Below are 21,281 nucleotides of genomic sequence, written 5' to 3' on the forward strand. Positions count from 1 at the left end.
CCCATCTCCCTCAGTCACGGAGCCAGGCTGGTAGGTCCAAGCATATTATTTCCATCCACCCACAGCCCAGATATGGCCAGGGCATTCTGACTCCAAAGTACCTGGTCAAGGTTGTCCTAGACACCCAACTTCTCAGCTGGGGCCCAACACTCTGTGACACTGAGCTTGCTGCCTCAGCCTCCCCATGCCCGCCTGGATGTGAATCTAGGCCCTTTCCATGGTGCCCTGTTTCAGTTCTTCACCAGCAATGGAGACCTGCTGCAGACTGGCTGGCATTTGGGGTTAGGATGCTGGTGGCAGTGGTGGACACAGCTATTTGCAATTTTCCTCTTCGCCAAGGAGAGGTAGTGCCACCTCCCTCACTTTCTCTCCATCTTCCCAGCTCCTCACCTTTTGCTTTGGTTTGTGGTGTGTCCTTCAAAACCCGTCGTTAAAGACTTAGTCCCCTTGGGCTGGGGTTGTGGCTCAGTGGCAGAGTGCAAAGCCTTGCACATGTGAGGCCCTGGGTTCGATCCTCAGCACCACATAAAAATAAACAAACAAAATAAAGATATTCTGTCCATGTATAACTAAAAAATATATATATAAAAAAAAGACTTAGTCCCCAGTGTGGTTCTATGGGAGGTGGTAGAAACTTGAAGACGTGGCTGGTGGGAGATGGTCAGGTCCCTGGCAGTGTGCCACCAAAGAGATGTGGGCCAGGGTTTCTTCCTTTCTGATTTCCAGCCATAAGATGAGCAGTTCTGCTCTGCCATGTGCTTCTACTGTGCTGTGTGGTCCTGCTGCAGGCCCAAAGCTGTGGAATGGATCAAAGGCATAGGCCCCAGGCAATCAGCCATGGACTGAAATCTCCCAAACTTTGAGCCCAAATAAACCTTTTCTCTTTATAAATTGACTTATCTCAGGTATTTGGAATAATAATAATAATAATAATAATAATAATAATAATAATAATAAAAGCCTGTCTTTCTTCTGTCTGTTGATTTCACCTTTCTCCTGCTCTCCTTTTCAGGAACGAAATACTAGAATTCCTCTTACAAGTCAGATACAGTATCTTCCCTCCATCTGCTTGGAGATGGGAGACTGGTTTTCCTTCTGACCTCAAGCCCTGATGAAGGCAGCCCCCCAACTCTAGTGACCTCAGAGTCAGAGGGCAGGACTTCTTGGGCAGAGGGGCAAGCCCTCCAGGGTAATAGGCACAAACACGGGGGTGGCCCTTCTTGTCGTCTGCTGCCATGTGGAAAGCCATATATCAGAGGCTTGGAGGAGTCCCTTGTCCCTTCAGTCACCCATTTCATTGCCTGAATGGTATCCAAGACCCCATTCATAGCCATGGCTTCTTCTCCAGGTAGTTCTTGAACTGAGGATTATGGTTCCCAAGGAAGGTTGGGAGGTGGCTTCTGCACTGAGCTCCTGGCAGGTGATGGCAGGAGCTTCCATGGGGGGAGCAGCTGGTGTGGAGGGGCAGTGCATTAGGGTTCTGGCCACATCAGGCATCCTCCCCATGGATGTCACCCCTGAAGACCTTCAAGGGTCATGGGGAGCAGGGCAGGGATTTTTTTTCTGGAGCTCCATCCAATAGCTGGGTGGGACCTGGGCATAGCTCAGTATGTTGGGCCTCAACTGCATCCTAATTCACCCATTGGCCTGTGAAATGTGGGTGCTGATGCCTTCCACCCCATAGCTACAGCTCATGTACAGTGGCACAAAATTGCTGGTTAAAAGTGAAGAATCTGCTTGGACCTTGACTACTTGGGTTTCTGTCCTGGCTCCAGCGTTTACAAGCTGTGTGATCATAGCTTTTACTTAAACTCTCTGTATGCAGCTATTTCATCTGTAAAAGGAAGATAAGGAATAGCAGCTTTGAGATTTAAATTATTCTAGAATTAAATGCTCAGAACTTTGATACATAGTAAATACTAAACAATTGCATTATTAATACCTTTTCTAGAAACAGGGCCACTGCATGTAGTCCCTGTTGCTTTTAGTAGTAGCTGGCAGAACTCAATAACCATGTCCCACGAATGGCCTCTGGTAAAGTCGTCTGGGGTTTTGGAAACAGGGGTCCACTTTAAACTTCTCTCCCTGGTAGAACTGCAGCTGGTCACCTATCCCAGCCAGCTGACCCTCCATGGTAAGCTGTGCTGGCCTGTGATATACAGGGCTCCATGTATCTTATCTGAAACCTTCCCTCCTCTTCTAACTTTCCTTCTGCACTGACTCCATCATTCTTCTATGAGCACCCACTGTGTACAGTAATCTCCATGGAAGATATAAACTGGTGTGCTCAGGGCTGACTCACACAGAGATGCCCAGCCATGGTCCTAGCCCAGGGAGCCAAGAGGAAGGCAAACAGGGGCAGAGCCTCTCAAACAATCTGCAAGGACAGGGTGCTGTGGGAACACTGGAGGAGTGCCAACTCAGCAGGGGGACAGAGGGAGGCTGTACGGAGCAGAGAGGGTATCACTGAAACCGAGTGTGTGGGACCTGCAGGGAGCAGCATGCGCCAAGCCAGGTGGTGGGGAGGATGGGATGAACTTGGAGAGCACTGGGAGAGGAACTGTTGAGAAACGATTTCCATGTTGGAGACATGGTCAGGGACCAGATCCCAAAGGCCTTTGTCAACAGTATTGTTGACCTTTATCAAAAATAACCAGGGAGACATTGAAAAATTTCCAAGGCAGGGAGAGAAGTGGCTATTTTTGTGGCTGCAGGGAAGAGAGTAGAGTGGAGGGGACAGAGATGTAGGTGGCAATAGTCCTGATGAGGGCCTGGGCCAGTGTGGAGCCATGGGATGGAAAGAGGTAGGCAGGATTGGTAAGGAACAGTCACCAGTCTTGGTGCGTGAGAAAGCTGGTGTAAGGGAACCTCATGGTGACCCGTGACCAGCATGTTCCACCTGTGCTTAACACACCCAAGCGCCTCCTGCTCTGCACCTGTGGGCGACTCCCTTTGGCCACAGTATTACCTGTGCCTCCTTGATATGAGCCTCTCAATTCACAGGGCCCTGCTCAGACCACCCTCTCAGCTCCTGCTAGAGCCTGAGTGTGGAAAGTGAGCTCACTGTAGTCTTCCACATGGTGCCTCAGGCCCTGTTGCAAAGCAATTGTCCAGAGGTGCCTGACAGGAGGAGGGAGGGAGCCCTCAGCACACAGAAACTCCAAGCCGTTGAGTTCATAATGTCTTTTATTAATATATTATGCTACAAAAATATTTTTTTGGCAAAATAACATTAATAGCATCTTTCTTTGTCTTCTATTATACTCTTAAAGAACTCTCCATGACAATTCACAGCGGCGAGGGAAGAGGTGGTCAAAGAACATTGTGAGCACCTTCCAAATACATCAAGGACTGAAGCCCGCAGGGCATGGCGAGGCAAACTGGGGGGCCATGGGCAGTCTCTGTGGGCTCAGGAAGGGGCAGGGGCTCCAGCCTCTCCTCTTTGGGGCTATAGCCACCTTTGACCAAGAGTTGGCCCCTGCCCACCCCAGCCACCAGGGACCCAAGGAGTCTGAGAGCTATTTGTCTTTGGCCACTCATGGGAGACACCTTAGACTTGGATCCTGTTCAAAACCCATTTTCCCTACAGCAAGACTTGAGGTGGAAGGGGCCTGTGAGGCCTGCTACTCTGTGGTCTTTCTTGTCTGCTACATCCCCTACCCCTGTGCGGGAGTCATGGTTCCTGGGAGACAGCTCAGCCTGGAGCCTGAAGGAGCTGAGCTTCACTTTCATGGATCCCCATTCCAGTCCCAGAAAGCAAGATCTCCATGTGACAGATGAGGAAATGGAGGCTCAGGGAGGGGCAGGGACTTGCCCAAGGTCACCAGCAAGTCGAAGGGGTACCCAGAGCACCTCTGGAGAGGAAAAGCCCAGTTTGCCTTTGAAGAAAGGCTGTGGACAGCTGATACTCCTTGGAAAGGGTCAGGTAGGGACCAGTAAGTTCTTGGGAACCTTCTCTTCCCTTCCAGGGTTGGGGGCGGGAAGAGAAGGAGCTCTGGGCTGGGCCTGAGGGCCTGGGTTCCAGTCCAGCCCCCGACCCCTTCCAGAGGTTCCCATGCCCAGGGCAGCAGGCAACCTTGCCCGTTCATGGGGCCCTGGCTGGGCAGTTGTAGAATGGGATTGGGGCGAGGGGGAGGCTGGACTGAGTCCTGAACCCTACTGGTTTAGACAGCCAGCTGGAGTGCTATTTTTGGCTGCAGAGATGAATTTTTGTAAAAATAACACTGTTCAAAGAACCTGAGCCTTACTGAGCAAAGAGGCACCCTCCATGTCATCTACACCAGTCCTGTGCCAAGACCTCAACTCGCCTACCACGTCTCCCGTCAGTGGGGACCGAACACCTCCACTGACAGGAAACTGCCCCCTCAGGGCACCATCCTCCACCAGCTTGGGCTTGGTGGAAGTTCTCCTTCTTTCCTACCTTCATTCATCTCTCTCTGCTTCCTCCCCTCTCTCTTTGCCTCTCTCTGCATCTGCTGAGAACCACCTTTGTGCCAGAGGGTTCAATTCATGGGACCCCTGCCTGCTACTAGTCACTTTCAGTCTCATAGAGGAACCAATTCACAATGACAGTCACAAGACATGGAAGTGGGTACGTGACAGATGCTGTGAAAGCACAAAGCCATCAGAGGGGGCTTCCTGGAGGAGGGGGCTATCTGGGTTGATCCTCACAGGAGGAGCTGTTAGGGGGAAGAGAAGGGAGTTTCCAGGTCCAGGGAGTAGCAGATGTCAAACATCCTGTTTATTCTAGAAGTGACAAATACAATTCCATCTGGGAGAAATGAGAGGTGAGAGATGAGAGATTCCATTATGGGAGACATGAGAGGTGGCCAGCAAGGTCAGCAGGACCAGATCATGGAGGGTCTAGAAGAACCGATGGAGGACTCTGTCTCTTACCTCATAGTCACTTCAACAACTATCACCAGCCCCGATTTCTGTTCTCGGCCACAAAGGATGCCCCCAAAGATTTAATCCCTGGGTGGAACTCTTCTCCTTCATTCTGCTTTCAATAGACTTGCCTCTTGGTAAAGGAAACTTTTACCTCCACTTTGGGATCTTTTGTGACAGTGGCACGGGGCTGGAGCCTGGGCCTTTAGGACAAGGGGCCTGAGATCCCAGGTTGGTCCATGTCAAGATGAGGTCAGTGATAGAGGCCAGCATTCCATGTAGGAAAATATGCTCTGGGTCTTTCATTGTAAGGATAGATTTGCACACAGGCAGCACAGGGTTCCACTCATTATAGACTCCAGATCTTTGACCCTTGGGGTTGGAGTGTCCCTGGGCCGCCCTTTGCCACTCCCTGGCAGTCTGATTCTTACATATCCACCATGGATGATGGGGTTCTTCACCTGGTTCTTGGTGCATCAGACCAGCCACCAGAGGATGATCAGAAGAAATGGCCTCTGTGACCTTCCCCAGAGAGCTCCTAGCCATTCCATCATCTTTCTTGAGAGATAGGTGACACCATTAGCATACCCTAACCCTACCCTGCCTACCCTTAATCTTCTGGATCTCAGGTCTTCATCTTTCCTGCTTGCTTCAAGGTGCCCAAGAAATACACACAAAGATCTCAGAGGAATAGGGCATTTTATAGGCTAGGGGAATAGAACGTTCCAAAGGTGGCTGCTTATAGAATAGTAGTTCTGTGGCACAGGATGAGAGAATTCAAGTGCCCCAGCCATGCAGATTCCTGTTTATGAGCTCCAGGTCTCAGGTGACATAGTCATCAGGTTCGGTTTGGTGGCCTTGGGGACCCATGAACTCTAACTCTGGATGTCTGACCCACATTGGCCCTGGCTCTCCTCTGGCACATGTCTACCTAATCTGTAGTCTACATTCGCCTTTTTATAAACACATGACTGGTTGAGGGAGAGTTTGAAATCGCCCTCTGGTCCAGTGGAAGGAACTGGAAAGATGAGGGCTGAATGGACCTGAAGTCAGGAGCCAGCAGAGCACCAGCTGGATGGGGCTGCCCTTCCCATCTTGATAGTGAGTCTCTGCAGACGAGGAAGGGTGGTTACATTCAGCCCCAAATGCTGTGAGCTGGGCCCTGCATGTGCTCTGTAATTACATGCTGCGTTAATTCACCTTTTTGGCCCTGTTCCTGGCACAGATCTGGGCACAGTCAGGTGCCTGGACTGTTTCCCCAAATGCTTCATCTTTAATTAACCTCAAGCTCAATCTCCATCATCTCATGCCATTCTCTGCCCCAAACAGAGGGGAATCTGGCCTGTGTGTTTCTAATTCCTTTACACTTATCTCATCCCAATAGCGCTCTGCACGATCCGTTTGATGTCCAACTTCTGAGTCTGCTTTATAAGTCAGCTAAGCCCTTTCCTGCTCAGAAATAGGAAGTCACATTTTTTTTTTTTTTGCCAAACATAAACTGACTCCAGTCCTGGCTGAGGTCAAGTTCAGTTTAGAGCTTGGTGCCCATGGGGCTGGGATGGACTCTCTGAAGCAGAGATCCTAGCTCCTGCCAGGTCTCAGGCTCAAACTCGTCCGCTGGGACTGAGCTAGAAAGAATTCAGTTGCCTGCCAGGATGTCAGCGAAACCTCTGGCCATCCAACAAGTGGTCCCAAATTTTGCTGCCTCAGAACAGAGACAGATGTCAAACTGGGCCTAATGACACTGGGGCCAATCAGATACCTCCAAGTCTGCCAGGAAAACTATATATAGAGAAGCTGAGTAGCACTGGGCTGGAGTCAGTAGGCCTGTCTAGCTGTGTTGCCTTGGAAAAGTGTCGCCCTCCTCTGGGCCTCATTATTGCTCTTACTATTATTATGATTTATCAAGTGAGAGTTTTTTTTTCTTCCCCCCTTTTGCAAGATCTAGGACTCTGAATATAATTAGTGAGCCCCAGATCAGCTGAGAGGTCAGGGCTCAGAGTCAGCCTACCTGGGTTCTCTGTCTCTTGAGCCACCACCTTGGGTACAGAGGGGTTGGCTAAGTCTGTCTTAGTCTCAGCTGCCTGCCTGTCCCCACATCGCTGCTCTGTCTTTCAGGGCCCTCCTGGTTGTACCCCACTTCCAGCCTCTGGTTTGGCAGGAAAGTCTCTCCTTGGCTCCAAGATTTGACAAGTCGGGGCATAGGACACGTAGCACATGCTGTTGCCTAAGCTCTTAGGTCATAGAGACCAATAGGAATAACTAGTCAAATGGTCACTCGGCTGTCATGGGAAGGGTTGTACCTTGGGCATGTCCCAGTTTGGTGAGCTCTGCCTCCTTTAGAGCTTCCCTGGGCAGAGAGAACATGGACGGCAAGACAAGAATCACTTTTGTGTCACACAGATCTAGAGTTGGGTGACCTTGCCCAAGTTCCTTCACCTCTTTGGGGGTGGGGCTCAGTTTTCTCATCTGTGAAATGGAAATCATCACATCTCAGCACTGGCATGAGGATCCGTGATGAAGTGAATGTGCCAAGTGCCCGCCATGCTGTAGGATTTGGACAAATGGCAGCTCCATCACCATTGTCATTATCATAACAGGTGACCCCTAGATCCCTGTCCCTGAAATTGCCTTCTATACCCATTTCTTTCTTTAAGCCCAGTTGGTTTTACTGAGCCGAGTCTTCAACAGCCCTTCTTTAACCCAAGCTGGAACAACAGTGCCAGACAGAGGCCCGGAGACCCGTGTTTTGCTCTCCCATTGGCATCCCGACCTTGGGCAGCCCCAACTCGCTCCCTTTGGATCTCACTGTGGCATCTGCTCTGTGGCACTGGGAACGCCTCCCTCTGCACCCCTGCACTTTGGTTGAAATACTCACCGAGAGGTCTGGAGGGCCAGTTCACAGACGCTCAGGGGTTTTAAAATAGCAGCATTCTTTTTCTCAATGTGTCTTCCAGGCCCCGGGATGCATCCAGGGGAGGGAAGGATGGCCAGCATTCACACTTCCGGCTCCCCAAATCCAGCTTCACAAAAGCTAAGCCTATTTGCTTGCCCCACCCTCGGAGCTCCCGCAGTGGGAGAAGCCAAGCTAGAGTCAGGAGGCTTCTGCCATCCAGGAGCAAGCCGGTTGACAGCCACGGTCCACACGAGGTCACAGATGTCTTGACAACTGGGGATCCCCACCCTTGAGTTGATGATGTTGGGGCTAATTCAGGAGTTATAACATAGGCCACATAAAAATAGTTTTATCGGTAGAATAAATACATTTTTCTCTTTTAATATGGACACATATTTTACAAAAGAGCCCCATAGCACTATGGGAAATTAAGACCTTCTACAAAAAAGAAGATGTAACTTGGGTAAAATAAAGCTCTAGTGTTCTAATGGGTCCCGACTGGACTGCCCCAGAGCGGTGGGGTGTGGCCGAGGACCCTCGTGTTGTTTCTCTGGCTTCTGCATGGGGTGGCGGAAGTCAGGAGGGCCCCAGGTTGTGCAGCAGGAAGGGGGCCACCACGGTGGCGGTGAGGATGGGGAGGAGGCCCAGGGTGGGCGCTGAGCTGCTGGCGGGCCCTGCTGGATCCTGCTGCTGGGGCTGGTCCGAGAGCTGGAAGGGGGTCTTGGCGGTCCCAGAGCTGGGGGTGGGCTGGAGGGGCAGCAGGGGTGGCGAGGCGGTGGTGCTGGAAGGGAGGAAACACACAGTAGAGTGACCATCAGAGCCTCGCCCTGGGGCTTGGACTGGACTAGATTAAAAGGGGGAAGGAAACAGGGGCGTGGAGAGGGAAGATGAGCTGCCCAGGTGAGCTCTGGAAGTCCCACTCTCCTGTGTCAGGTGTCAGGTCAGATCACCTATCACCGTTCACAGGACTGGGTCCCAGGCAGAAAGAGGTACAGTGCTAGGAAGGAGACAGCTCTGGGGTACATGAAGTACTGAGCCCCCACACCAGGCCATAGGTGCCCCTGCCTCCTGCTGCTTCCCCTCCCAGCTGCTGAGAGACAGAAAATGAAGCACGCTACCGTTTTTATTGTGCACATCACTACACCACCATCTGTCAAACACCCCTTAGCCGGGCACTTTAAAAGCCATGTTTCTGGTTCTCGAAGCAAAACCTTCAAAATGGGTCTCCTTTTCAGCACTTTAGGAAACTGAGGCTCAGAGAGGCTACCTGATGGCCAAGCCACAGGGGAAAGTGGGGTGGCATGACCATGGGGCACGAGGCCCAGCTCACTTTGCACAGCACAGAGTGACAGGTGCCATCCTCCATGAACTTATGAAAACAGAGACCATTTTCAGAGGTAAACCAGTGAGATTCTCGCCTCATGAAAGCCTGTGTGGCAGAGGAGGAGGGAAACAGGGAGGGAGACAGGGAAACAAGGGGAGACAGGCAGGAGGACTCTGCAGGCTGAGCCCAGCCCATGGGGGCCTTGGGAAGCTGGAGGGGGTAGGCGGGGCCCAGTGGAGCTCAGGACCAGGAAAGAGACAGATGGGAAATGGATGAAAACAGAGGGAAAGGTAGGGACGGGGAGGAGAGGAGGCAATGACAGAGGATGACAAAGAGACCACAGGGGAGAAGTCTGATAGATCAGTGGAGAAGAGGAGCAGGCACTGCGATGAAGGAACGGGCCCCAAGCAATGATCAAACCTGCTTACAGGGAGCTGGGTGAAGATGAGAACAAAGGAACCCACAAACCCCATCACACCCAGAGGGGGAAGGCAGGGCCTGTGTGCAGCAGGAGCACAGAGAGGCTGTGTTCAACCAGGAAGGTCTTGAGGGAGTGGGGACATTGCAGCCAGGAAGATTTGCTCATGGGGAGGGCATACCTAGTAGTTGAGGCAAGTACCCACAGGGCCCTGCTCCTGTGTGAAGCACTGGCCATATCTTAACCTTTGTATGCAGGATGGCACTAGGAGGTAGGGGCCACCGTTACCCTGTGTACTTAGGCAGTTATTAGCAGGTGGGCAGCTAGGAGGCTCACCCCTCCCTGGGCAGCCTATGGGGCAGGCTGGTAGATGTGAGGCAGGGCAGTTTGCACAGGTTCTGTGCATGGGTAGCCTCTTCCATGTGGGTCACTGCCTTCTTCCTGATGTCTGCCTCCATCCCTGACAGGCTGCTGTCATCTGGGGGTACCCCTGGCCTATGTTTCTTTGGGCTGGGTCATTAAGACCATGGCAAACCCTGGAATAATCCCCAGCAGAGCCCCATCCTGGCTGAGAGCCTCCCACACAGCTCAGACCCAGCCTCCAGGAAACCTAGGGGTCAGCAAGCACTCCCCTGTCTCCATATAGGTTCAGGATGACACCTCAGCTTGAGAGTGGGAATCCAAATGGCTTTTGGGTACCAGTCCAGGCCTTCTGGATCTCAGGACAGGAAAGGGTCCTTACCCTCCCTGGCTCTCCCTCCCCATGCCGCCCTCATGCTCAGTCTTGCTCAAGGTCTCTTTCCAATCTGGAGCCTACAGATGGGATGTACCAGAACCTTGGTCTTTGGAAAGTCCCAGAGGAGCTATCGTGAGAGGAGAGAGCAAAACCTTGTCCCACCCAGAGGACAGAGGCACAGCTTTCCTGCAAAGTGTGCCTGTGGAATTGGGTGGGCCAATGGCTTCCAATGCTCCTTGTAACTCTCGGAATCCAGTGTGCCTTGCCTCCTGTGGGAGCTGGCTTCTCGCCACCAGAGACCCATCACGATCTATTCCCATGAGGGTGACTTCACCTTTCACAGTTTCCCTACACAGTGCCTCTTCAGTCACACTCTCTGCCTTACTGTCATTGTCCCATTCACCTTCAAAGGCCTGCCTCTTCCCTGGAGGACTTCTTTGATCTGTCCTGTATCCCTCGATGCCATCTGGCAGAGTTAAGGTTCCACAAAACCTTGTGCACCTCCCATTGAACTCAGTGAGTGGTAGAGACATATTATCTGAGGTTTGAATGGGTTTTGATGTGTCTTAGGATAATGCCTGGTAGCCAGGCAGCGGCAGATGGTGGGGGCTAATTTAAGGGCAGTGTTCTATTTGTGCCTATGTCTCCACCACCAATGACATCTCTTATTGATGAGCCACGCTATGTGCCGGCAGACGGTGTGCTCGAAGCAACCACCTGCATCACGTTCTTTTAAATTCCCACTTCCAGGATGAGGAAACTGAGGTTGAAGGAGATGAGGCTTCCTACAAAAGATAGGATGTGCAGGGGTCGTCTGTCCCCTCCAGCCCAAGCTGCCAAGGCACTGTCCCTGCCTGAGGTGTGAGCCAGCACACGATGCACAGCCTGGGGAAGTGCTGTCTTCTTGCTGAGACCTCGCACAGCCCTGGGTGGAGACTGCCAGGGTCAACTGAGGCCCTGTAAGGCCTCAGCTCCTGGAGGGACCAGTGTCTGTGTCTGGCAGGGCCATTCACTCAGCCCCTCGCCTTCCTTTCTTTTCCAATGAAAAGAAAAACTAAAACCAAAAAACACACACAACACAGAGTCCATAAAAATTCCTTCCTAGCTGCTGCCCTGTTGTTCCAGCCTGAACAGCGGGGAGGCTCAGAGAGCTGGCTCTAGGCAGCGGGCTGGTGTGCCCTGGGAGGCAGTTGGAGCCGGGACCCAGGCTGGCCCCGGACGGAAGGCAAAAACCAAGTAGGAGTTATGAGAACTAGTCTCACCAGGCGCCCGAAGGCATTTTCTTTCACACTTTGAAAACTCCCCCTTGGAGCCTGAGTGGGGTTTTTATTGCTTGGAAGGAGTCCCAGGGAAATGAGGTGGGACTGGGGAGGGGGATGAGCCCCTCCAAATGCCCCTACCTCACTTCCCCAGCCCACTGTGTTCACAAAACTCAGTCCATCCCCGCACCCCACCCCGTCCAGATCCCTGCCCGCCACCCCCAGGCTCATGCTGGGGAAAACTCTCTCATGGCAAAGCGGCCTTGGGGCCAAAGCAAACACTCTGAGCATTCCCAGGCTCCACAGATGCCTGGCACCAAAGGCAGGTCTGCTCTGGGTAGACAGGGCCCCTGGAATGGAAAGAGTCCCTCGGCCAGGGTGGAAGGTAGAAGCCCCGCGCTGGCCTGGGCTGTGTTCCTGTCTTGCTGTGTGACTTGGGCAGGCGCTGTCCTCAGGCTCAGCCTTCCTGTCTATACAATGAAGGAGCAGGAACCCGGGATCTTTAAAACATTCTCCAATGATAAAAACCAGAAGGATGACCTTAGGCAGAAGCCCGGGGCGGGAGCACAGAAAAGCAGAGACAATGTCGGCTGTTGACCCGAGTCTCCTCCAAAGGGGTCCCTGGAGCAGAGGCAAACTTCAGCACTAGAGGTCTCTGAGAGCCATCTGGGGCGAGGCGCTGGGCAACTCTTGCCTTGGATTCCTTGCTGATACAAGGGCCTGGTGCCTATGCCTGGGGAGCTCCTTAGAAAGCTTCATGGAGATGTAAGGAAGACCAGCTTTGGGGCATACAGGGCCTGGGTGATGGGAGACCTGCCACCTGAGGAAGAGACCCCATTGTGGTTCTGGTTTGGGCTTCTGCCTCTCTGGCCAAGCAAGAAGACCTAGGCAGAGACCCAATGTGTCCAGTGTGCCTGCAGCTCCATTTCCTGGCATCTGGGTCCTGCCAGCTTCACACCTTTTCTGCATAGTCTCTTATGCTGGGAACACCTTCATTCCTCCTTTAGCCTGTGGACTGGCATGTTTTCAAACAGCTTCATAGCAGACCATAGCTGGAAGGGCCTGTCCGTCCCTGAGATGAAAAACTGGGGCTCAGAGAAAAGAGGTTTACTTAGGAGCTGAGGCTCAAGGGCTCTTTCAGTGATACCATACCGAGGATCCATCTGTCCCTGTCCCCCAGCAACACTAACCACAAGACTGGGAAACCGGTATGTGCCGAAAATGTCCCTGAGAGCCTGGGGGGAGTTCACAGCACTCTCTCGGTGGCTCATTTAATTAAAGCTTTTAGTCTAAGACATGCTACAGCATTTCAGGCAGCAACTGGGGAGAGCCGGGGATCCCGGACCAGAGACTTGTAAGTCAAAGGATCAACATTAGAGGCAGCTGGCCCAGTGGCACCGCTGGTTATTGCTGGTCTGAGGTCAGCTCAGTGCCTATGGGCATCATCTCACTTGATGTCTAAACCCCAGAGCAGATGCAGGGTGGGGAAGAATTTGTACGTTTATTCATTTGGTGATTCTGTTTCTCACGTCTTAGGGGGCATCTTCCACCTCTAAATTACATAGGATCTTAGGCTCACATGGAGACTCGGACCATCCCAGAAAAAGATCTGCTTGTGTTAGGAAAAACCAGAGCCCAAGAACTTGGGCAGGAGGGGCAGGCCGACAGGAGGTGTGAAGAGCCCCCCAGGATAAGAACACTGTGCTTCCTCCTCTCTTTGAGGGCTTTGTCCATCTGCTCAAACTTCAGGGGAAACTGAAGCCCAGAGGGCAATGGACCTGGCTCCTATGTGTCCTGCACCCTCTGCACTTGCTTGATGGCACTTGCCAAGCCTCTGCCTCCATCACTTACTGATGCTCCCTTTGGGCAGTCTTGCCTTGGCCCTGCCCAGCGCTCAGAAGGTGTCCTCTTCTCTACAGAGTGGGTCAGCCACTCTGTTCCCTTATTGATACAATCCTCCACCCCGATATATGCTCCTATGTGTGCATAGGTATCTGTGTGCTCGGAGATACAGAGAATAGAGACTTGGAGAATAGAGCTGGCATGACCTCCAAAGACCAGCCAAGGCCCTAATTGCATAGAAGAAGACGTGGAAGGGTTTCCAGAGGGCTCACATGGCTTGGGAATGGCCTCTACCTTGGCTTGCCCTGGTCACACCCCACCCTGCTGCCCACCTCTGGCTCTCAGAGGCCGAGGATCCCAGAGAAAGCTCTGTTGCCATGCAGCCATCTGCGGACACACTCTTGGCCCTTTCCATGGATACCCATAAATCATCCTGCCACGGGCTGCTGCTTCTCTAAACTTCCTCTACTGTGTTTACATCTTGGGTAATGAGGGGCGAGGGGAAGCTAGCTTGCTCCAGGTGGCGTTCCGGCCAGGCACTTACAGCCCACACCCCTGGCTCCTCGTGTTCATGATACACTCAGCAAACACCCAGCAAGGCCTCAGGTGACCCAGAGCCGTCCAAATCAGATCTGGTCCCCAGGGCCCCCTGGCCTAGAAATACAAGTAAGGAACCTGTGGCAATGGTACCAGGACAAGAGCTGCCACCAGGGTGCTGGGGGAGGAAGGGCGAGCTCAGCCAGGCAAGGATGGGAAGGACACTCCATGGCAGTGGGTGATGAATGTGACCCTTAGTGTTGGACAGACCCGGATTCAGGTTCTGCCTCTCTGTGACTTTCTGTATGGTCTGAAGGAAGTTCCCTGATTGGCTACATCTGTTTCCTTGCTTGTGAAACTGGCCTGCCTTCTGTGACTCTTGGCAGAAGTAGACCATGATGGATGTCAGCACCTGGCAGAGTGGGAGCTCCACAAAGGCCACTTGCACCTCACCCGGAGCAGAGAGGGAAGCAAGTACAACAGGGTGAAGGGCTGGGCCTGGTGCACTGGGGCCTTTACATGGCCCACGGGGGTTGGACCTGACAGTACCTGGGGGAAGAGAGGCAGCTGGGGAGGCAGGAAAGGCGAGGCTCCTATAACTGGGCAAGTTTTCCTGGCAGTGGGAACCCTGCAGGAGCTCCAACGGAGCAAGAACAATGCAGGAGGGCGAGGCCTGGGGCCAGGGGACCCATTAGGACCCTGCTGCAGGATCCTGGGAGGAAGATGAGCAGGGAGAGTTGACAGAGAGCACTGGGGGGAAAGAAAATGAGAAAACTGAATAAATTAAAGCTCCAAAGAAAATGATTTGATCAAAGGGCTACAAGTGTGTATCAGCTCTCCTCTGCTTCTTCTTGGAAATTTGGGGATCCCTGGAAGGTATGGAGCCTGTGCCCTGCACTGGGCCTCTTGGGGGAGCTCAGGCCCCGCTTACCCACAAGAAGCAGTGAGAAATTTAACAAACAGGCTGCCCTTTGGTGGAAACTTCCTTCTCCAACCTGACCAGATGGAGGAAAGTTGGCCAACCACAATTTACCTGTTGGGATAGAGAAGAGGCTCCCTCTTGCCAAAGAAAAGCTATTTTTCTTGTGAAACCAGGCTCTGTGTTTCAGATGGACATGTTGTGAAAAGGAAACCGTTTGGAGTCATTTGCCCACATTTACCTTTCAGACGTGGTTAGGGGCTGGGGGCCCATGGCTGGAGCTGACAGCCCAGCCCTCTGTCACCTCATGGGTTGGACCCACCTCTGGCGGGACTCCTGGTCACCCTGGATTGTGGACATGAATGCCCAGCCTAATTGGAACTCTTAATGGCTGCCAGCTCTTTCTCTTGCCCCTGCCTTCTTGGCAGCATACAAAACCCTGCCCACCACGGAAGAAAGGCACTCCCTGCAGCTCTCTGCCCTGGCTCCTGATTACACAGGGGTGGCCCATATGTTGCAATAAATATAGCTACAGTGATGCCTTTACCTCAGATAGGTAGGGCCAGGGAGAGCTCGATGGAAGCACATTTCCAGTACACCAAGCCAGGTGCTTTGAAACCCATGCACAAAGGCTACAAAGCTCAACTCATTTTTGTTCCAAGATTTTTTTTTTTTTTTTAAGATAGTGCACACCCTCCACTTTATGGCTGGGGGCTGATACGTCAACTTTTCTGTCAAAGGCTCAGTGATCGGGCTATGGGAGAACCATGTAGTGGCAAGTGTAGGGAGCAGCCCCTGCTTCCCTGGGTGGCCCTAGACAGAGCCTTCCCCTTGGTTTATCCTCCATAAGTGCAGAGTTGAGCAAGTGTTTCCCAAAGACACTGGGAAGAATCTCCAGGTGCACATTCACACGGGCTTCCCAGGCCTCTGCCCCGAAGATCCTGATTCATTATGTCTGTGGTGGGGCCTGGGGATTTGTTTATTTAACAAGTTACCCAAGGTGCTTCTGTCCAGGTTGCTGAGGAAAATTCTGGATGATATCTTTAGGGTACAGATTGGACTCTGGATTCCAAGGGCCCACTGCTGGGGGCATGGGATCTGGGGTATACTGACAGTCCCTCCCTGAGACTTCCCTGGTATTCTAGGGAGACTATTCTCTGTATATGGAGATGGCTGCTAAACAGGAATGTAAGGAGACTGCTCTGTAGAGACTGCAGGCAGAGGACAGCAGAGAGAGTCTTGGTGACAGCAGAAGTTCTGGTGACGGACAGGCTGAGAGGGAATGGTTTTGGTAGCAGGAGGAACACACAGAAAGAGGACGGAGGGATCTCAGTATGTTAGGACGATCTGTACCTGACCATTTACACAAGGTTTACTAGGACTGCTTTTGAGATGGAGTCCCCAGCATTAGACAGCCATTGTCTGTCTCATCTCTCTCAAAGTGGAGTCCCCTTAGCAGCCTCCGTGCCCAGATGTCACCACTTAGATTTTTCAGGCACAAGGAGCTTTTGGCCTAGCAAGCATGTCCTGTTTGTTACTAGGTGCTCCCTCTGTCCATGGGACAACTAGAAACTGCTTGGCACACCACAGGTGGCCCAGGGCGGCCAAGTGTAAAGCAGGCTCCTTTGCACCGGAGCTTCACTTATAAAAGAGCAGAGAATTGTTCTTGCTTTTGTCTTGAAACTAAACCTGCAAAATCGGATGTGGATGTGCTCTAAAAACCCCGAAGGAATCCTTTGTGTAGAGGGAAGAGGCAGCCCAGTAGTTTCCACTCTGATATCCCCTGCCCCACTTGCTCAGAGCAAGGCTCGCCTGGTGACCGTGCACCCCACCTTGGGGGCATGGGAGGGAGTGTCCATATCCAGCTCCTGGGCCACCCATCCCTGTCCTCCTCACCTGTCCTCGATGCGGACCCAGAGGTCATTGAATTGCCGCGGTCGCTGGTGTTTATTCTGTCTCTTGTGCCACTTCTTTTGCCGTCCAAACTCCTCCAGCTGGTTGAGGCTGTCAGGGAGCAGGAGGTGCGGGGACAGGGCTGGGTCATCCTCCTCAGGCGGGGTGGTGGGGGTCACTGAGGGTGCTGCAGGGACAGCGGCAGCTGGGGTAGCTGGGGCAGGGCTGGCTGAGGTCCCCTCAGGAGGGGGCACTGGGCTCCCAGCAGCAGGGCTGGAAAGGGAAACAGCACAGGAGCGTGTCATGCATATGTGACAGGGAAAGCAATTCTGTGGGAAAGTCACTGGGGAGGAAAAAAAAAAATGCAAAGACACCCTGCCCGGCCCTGTGTGAAGAAGCCCAGGAACACCGTCATCTGGTATGAGAGATGGGGCACCGATTCCGCCTTTCACCTATGTCATCAATAAATATATATATTAAGCTCCTACTTGGTACCAGGCACTCTTCTAGGAATTAAATATCAGCACAGACCCAAACAGATACTGTCCCTGCCCTCTTAGAACTTCTATTTCGGAGCAGAAGACAAGAGTCGAACATATAGGACATCAGATGGCCACAACTGCTGAGAAGAAAATAGAGACAGATTAAGAACCCAAGGGAGAGAGGGTGCTGGTCAGGGACCAAAGGGTGACATGTGAGCCTAGACTAGGAGGCAGTGAGGTCTATGGGCATGTCTGATCTCGGTCAAGGTCAGGGCCTCACACATCCACAGATCTGGCTGAGGGACAGCAGGCGAGTTATCTATCTTCAGTGTGCTTCCTTAAAAATGGGGCTATGACAGCCTGTGCCTCGCGGGGCAGGAGAATGATGTAGGTGAACACAGGCACAGCACTTAGAATAGGGCCTGTCTCCTAACGCACCTGTCTCTGATGTTGTCCATCAGCAAAAGGACCTGCCTGTTGGGCAGGCACTAAAGTGTCACATAGGCATGTCTGTGGAATTCATGGTCCATACAGGGGTACACACATAGGCCCCAGGCTGGGAACATCCTCTGCTCTCCCCACTTTTATTCTCTCTCCTCAGTAGCCTCAGCAGAATTCGTTTTGGGGACATCCAATCCTGGGAGAAGGTTGGGAGTGGTTTCAGGAGCGGTTTCTGAGCAGGCAGCTTGCAAGGGTAGGTGGTACCCAAGGCCACTTACAGTCCTGCAGCCTGTCTCCCCACTCTATTCTCCCAGCACAGTGGGTGAGGGGCATCTCTTGCTTTGATGGAAAAAAGGCCATCAGCTCAGCCTGTCCTCTCCCAGCCCCCATGGCAACCCCAGATTCCCAGGGTCCAGGCTGCTAGGAGATGTCGCAGCTGTTGGGGAGATAATTCAAAACAGTCAGACAAAAAGATAGATCCAGGAAGCACCTGTGGCTGAGGATGGTTTTTATTGTTGGAGCCTACTCAGCGTCCCCACCCCCACTTGCTCCCTGTGCAGGAGACGAGGCTGAGAACCCGCAGAGCAGAGCCCGTGGGGGTGCAGTGGGGGACTCCTCCATTAAGGCCTGGTTTCCAAGATGAATAGGAGGCTCCCCAGCCTCAGAGCCTGCCAGCCTTCTCTGCCCTGGCCAGGCCACACACAATGAGCTTTTAGGAAAGACCTTCAGGGATGTGCCGGGAGGGGGAGGCAAGGGGAGAGGAGGGAACTTGAGGAATGTCTTGACCCTGAAACTACCTTGGATTCTCCACCTCTTAAGCAAGACTGCTGGCCTCCCGCCCCCACACAAACTGCTTTGTGCTGGGTTCAAATGGTTCCTGCAGGAAGAGCGATCTTTCAGGTTAATGCAGAAGATGCACTGGGGAGGAGGCTCAGTGCCAATGTTTAAAAGTTCCTCTAGGAGTGCCATGGAGCCAGGGAAGTCTGGCCTGCAGCTAGGAGATCAGCAGCTCACATCTCTGAAGATCAAGGTCTCAGTCCTTCCAGAGCCCCCACTCCAACCTCCAGAGTTGGTATAAAGAGAAGTTAGGAGCTCAGGAGGCCCAGAGCCAGGCCGTCACTTACATGAGCTGAGTTTCCTACTGTAAGTGCCTTCACCTCTCTGGGTTCTTTCACTTATCAAGATGGAAACACACAGTTCCTCCACTGCGAGGTTGTTGTGAAGATAACAAGTTAGGAGTTAGAAGGAGCCCTTAGAGCTCGGTACAGAGTAAGCAGCCATTAGTGACCTGTTGTGACTATTCAAGTTTTTTTCGGTCCCTGGGTCTTATAACCTTAAGGACAGGGTTATAACCTTAAGTCATGCTGTGGTCCCCCTTGCAGGTTGGTGAAGAAGGTTTTTGTGTAATGGATAGAGAGTGGGCTTCACTGAACTCTGAGTTTGAGCATCCTGAAATTGACCTCTGGGACTGCATGGGATCTAAAACCTGACTCTTTCCTGGTGCTGATGCTGAGGACCCATAGACAGACTGAGCTGGTCCCTGTCCTTGGGCAGCTCCTGAACTTGGTGTTGGGGATAGGGCAGGAAACAGGGGACAGGAAGAGAAGATGGGGAACAGTGGTTCCATGAGCAGAGTGGGTGTGCCTGGCACAAAAGTCAGGGGTGATGGGTGGGTGTGTCCTGGCAGGAAAACCAGAGGCAGCAATGGAGAGGGTGCAGGCAGGAAGGTGTGGATCAGGTGAGGGCATGACAGCAGGGCTGCCAAGGAATGGGGCTAAATGCAGGGAAGAGGCCAGGCTGTGGCTTGTCCTCCCATAGCACCATGGAGATTTAGGGCTGGGACATCCACCAAATCCTCCAATCCCTATCCAATTCACCAGTGTTTCAATTCCAAGCCTATAGCAAATCCTAGTGCTACCCACTAAAATTCCCTAGTGGGATTTGCAAAATCCCACTGCTATATCTGGTCCCACTGTGACCTGCCATTAAGATTGGATACCAGGCCCCTTTCTGCTTTCCTACCTGCAGTCCTGCCTCCAGTTGTAGGTGCCTGGTCCAGTTGGTCCCCAGGAGGCACCATTACAATATATATATTTATTTATTTTTTTTCCAAAACTCTACCCTCAAGCCTGAGCAGGAAGGCAGGGGTAGCCAGCCATGAAGTATGTGTTCAGGCATGGCCTGTGACAGGCAGCTGCAAGCCAGCCAGTCCCAAGATGCTCTAGGCCCCTGTTGCTTACCTGTGGATGGCCTGCCCTGCAGGAGTATGGTCCACCTCCAGCCCTGCCTGCCGCAGGACATCAATGACAGTGTTGTTCCCTAGAAAGTGACCTAAAACATAAGACACAAAGCAGGCTCAGTCACATGTCAGGTTGCCTGTCAGTGGAGACAGGTTTGGGACATCCCCAGCGTTTGTGTTTGGACCAGTGAGCTGCACCAGTCAAGGCCCTAGACTCCAAAAGGCAATATGACCCCCTGGGTAAGATGTGGCCCTGCTGTCACCCTATCTGGGTTCCTATTCTGGCTCTGCTGCTCACAGCTATGATTAAATCCCCAGTTTCCTCATTTGTAAAGTGGGAATGATTGGGATGTTGGTTGTGAAGGTTATAGAGAGCAATGGTGGGCACATGGTAAGGGCTCCAAGAGCTTCCTGTTGCATTATTGTGCCTCCTGCCACTAAGTCGACCCCAGCCACTGACTGTCCAGGCTGGGGAATCTCCAGCAGTCACATAAACCCAGCTCCAAGAAACTCTCCAGCCCCAGCAGGCCTACAGCTCATCTTTGTAAGTTCTCACTTGTGCCTCCTCTTACAGCATGGGGGTAGGGTCCTCTGCGTCCTTGTGGGTCTCCTGGACAGGTCCCTAAGGACAGAGACTACATCACCATTGCCTAGTGCCAACTCAACCCACACTGTTAGGGTTTGAACATCATAGATTCATTTGTTTATCATCTACCCAACATTTCTGGAGCACACACAGTGACTAATATCCTGGGATGGCCATTGAGGTCTCAGAACCCTGTAGGGGAGCCCAGTGAAGCCTGCCAATTGCAGGGTCCAGCAGGCACAGAAAGTGGCCTAGAAGAGGTACGAACACAGAAGGATCCCTCCAGAGGTGGTGTCAGAAGTGTGTGTGGTGGGGAGGGGAGCTGTCTTCTTAAACACCCCCTCCATTATTCATTTGTTCAGCAAACATTTATGATGCCCTTACCCTGTGACCTGCTCTGTACCAGGCACTGTGAATATACAAATGGAGAACTTAGTGTAAATCTGCAGGAGAGAGAGGGGAAATGTCTCTCTCTCTCTCTCTCTCTTTTTTTTTTAATGCAGGCATGAAGTCTGAGAACTCAGGGGAAGCCTTTCCCAGGTTCAGGTTAGGGACAATCCTCAAAAGGCCAAATGACTGTGAAAGCAGGGGCTGCTGGGAGTCAGCATCCTGCAATGCCCCTCTGCTTCCGGGTCCTCAGACTCCCTCCTACTCAATGTGTGCGTTGGCTGGGTGCTTGCCCAGGGCCCTGGCCCCTCCCACTGTGAGTCAGTCTTGTGAGGCCGCTCTCCTGAGCAGCACTCCCCGCTCCTGCTCACCTTTCATCCCAGACCTGGGGGGATATCTCTGCCCTCTGACTCTGATTGCCTGTGATGGGTGGTG

At 52.5% G+C, this 21,281-nt stretch overlaps 1 protein-coding gene and 1 long non-coding RNA gene across 3 annotated transcripts in view; one reads left to right on the forward strand and one right to left on the reverse strand.

Moving 5' to 3' along the window:
* LOC144368047 (uncharacterized) overlaps positions 1 to 21,281 on the forward strand; it is a 40,908-nt gene that overhangs the window by 9,882 nt on the left and 9,745 nt on the right. The gene's annotated exons all lie outside the window — the stretch shown is intronic.
* The window catches only part of Trabd2b (TraB domain containing 2B), a 219,840-nt gene continuing 201,727 nt past the window's right edge, over positions 3,169 to 21,281 (reverse strand). Inside the window, exons 5-7 of one of the 2 annotated variants that reach the window (XM_021732952.3) lie at positions 19,875 to 19,965; positions 16,715 to 16,984; positions 3,169 to 8,564 (exon numbers count right to left, since the gene is read on the reverse strand). In XM_021732952.3, coding sequence (XP_021588627.2) covers positions 8,360 to 8,564; positions 16,715 to 16,984; positions 19,875 to 19,965 — 566 coding nt within the window. In that variant the 3' untranslated portion in view covers positions 3,169 to 8,359. Of the gene's footprint in view, positions 8,565 to 16,714; positions 16,985 to 19,874; positions 19,966 to 21,281 lie in introns of those variants that run through there. The other variant, XM_078026222.1, reaches the window with a different exon arrangement.

Source organism: Ictidomys tridecemlineatus, chromosome 11 (assembly GCF_052094955.1).
Source record: "Ictidomys tridecemlineatus isolate mIctTri1 chromosome 11, mIctTri1.hap1, whole genome shotgun sequence".
NCBI lineage: Eukaryota > Metazoa > Chordata > Mammalia > Rodentia > Sciuridae > Ictidomys > Ictidomys tridecemlineatus.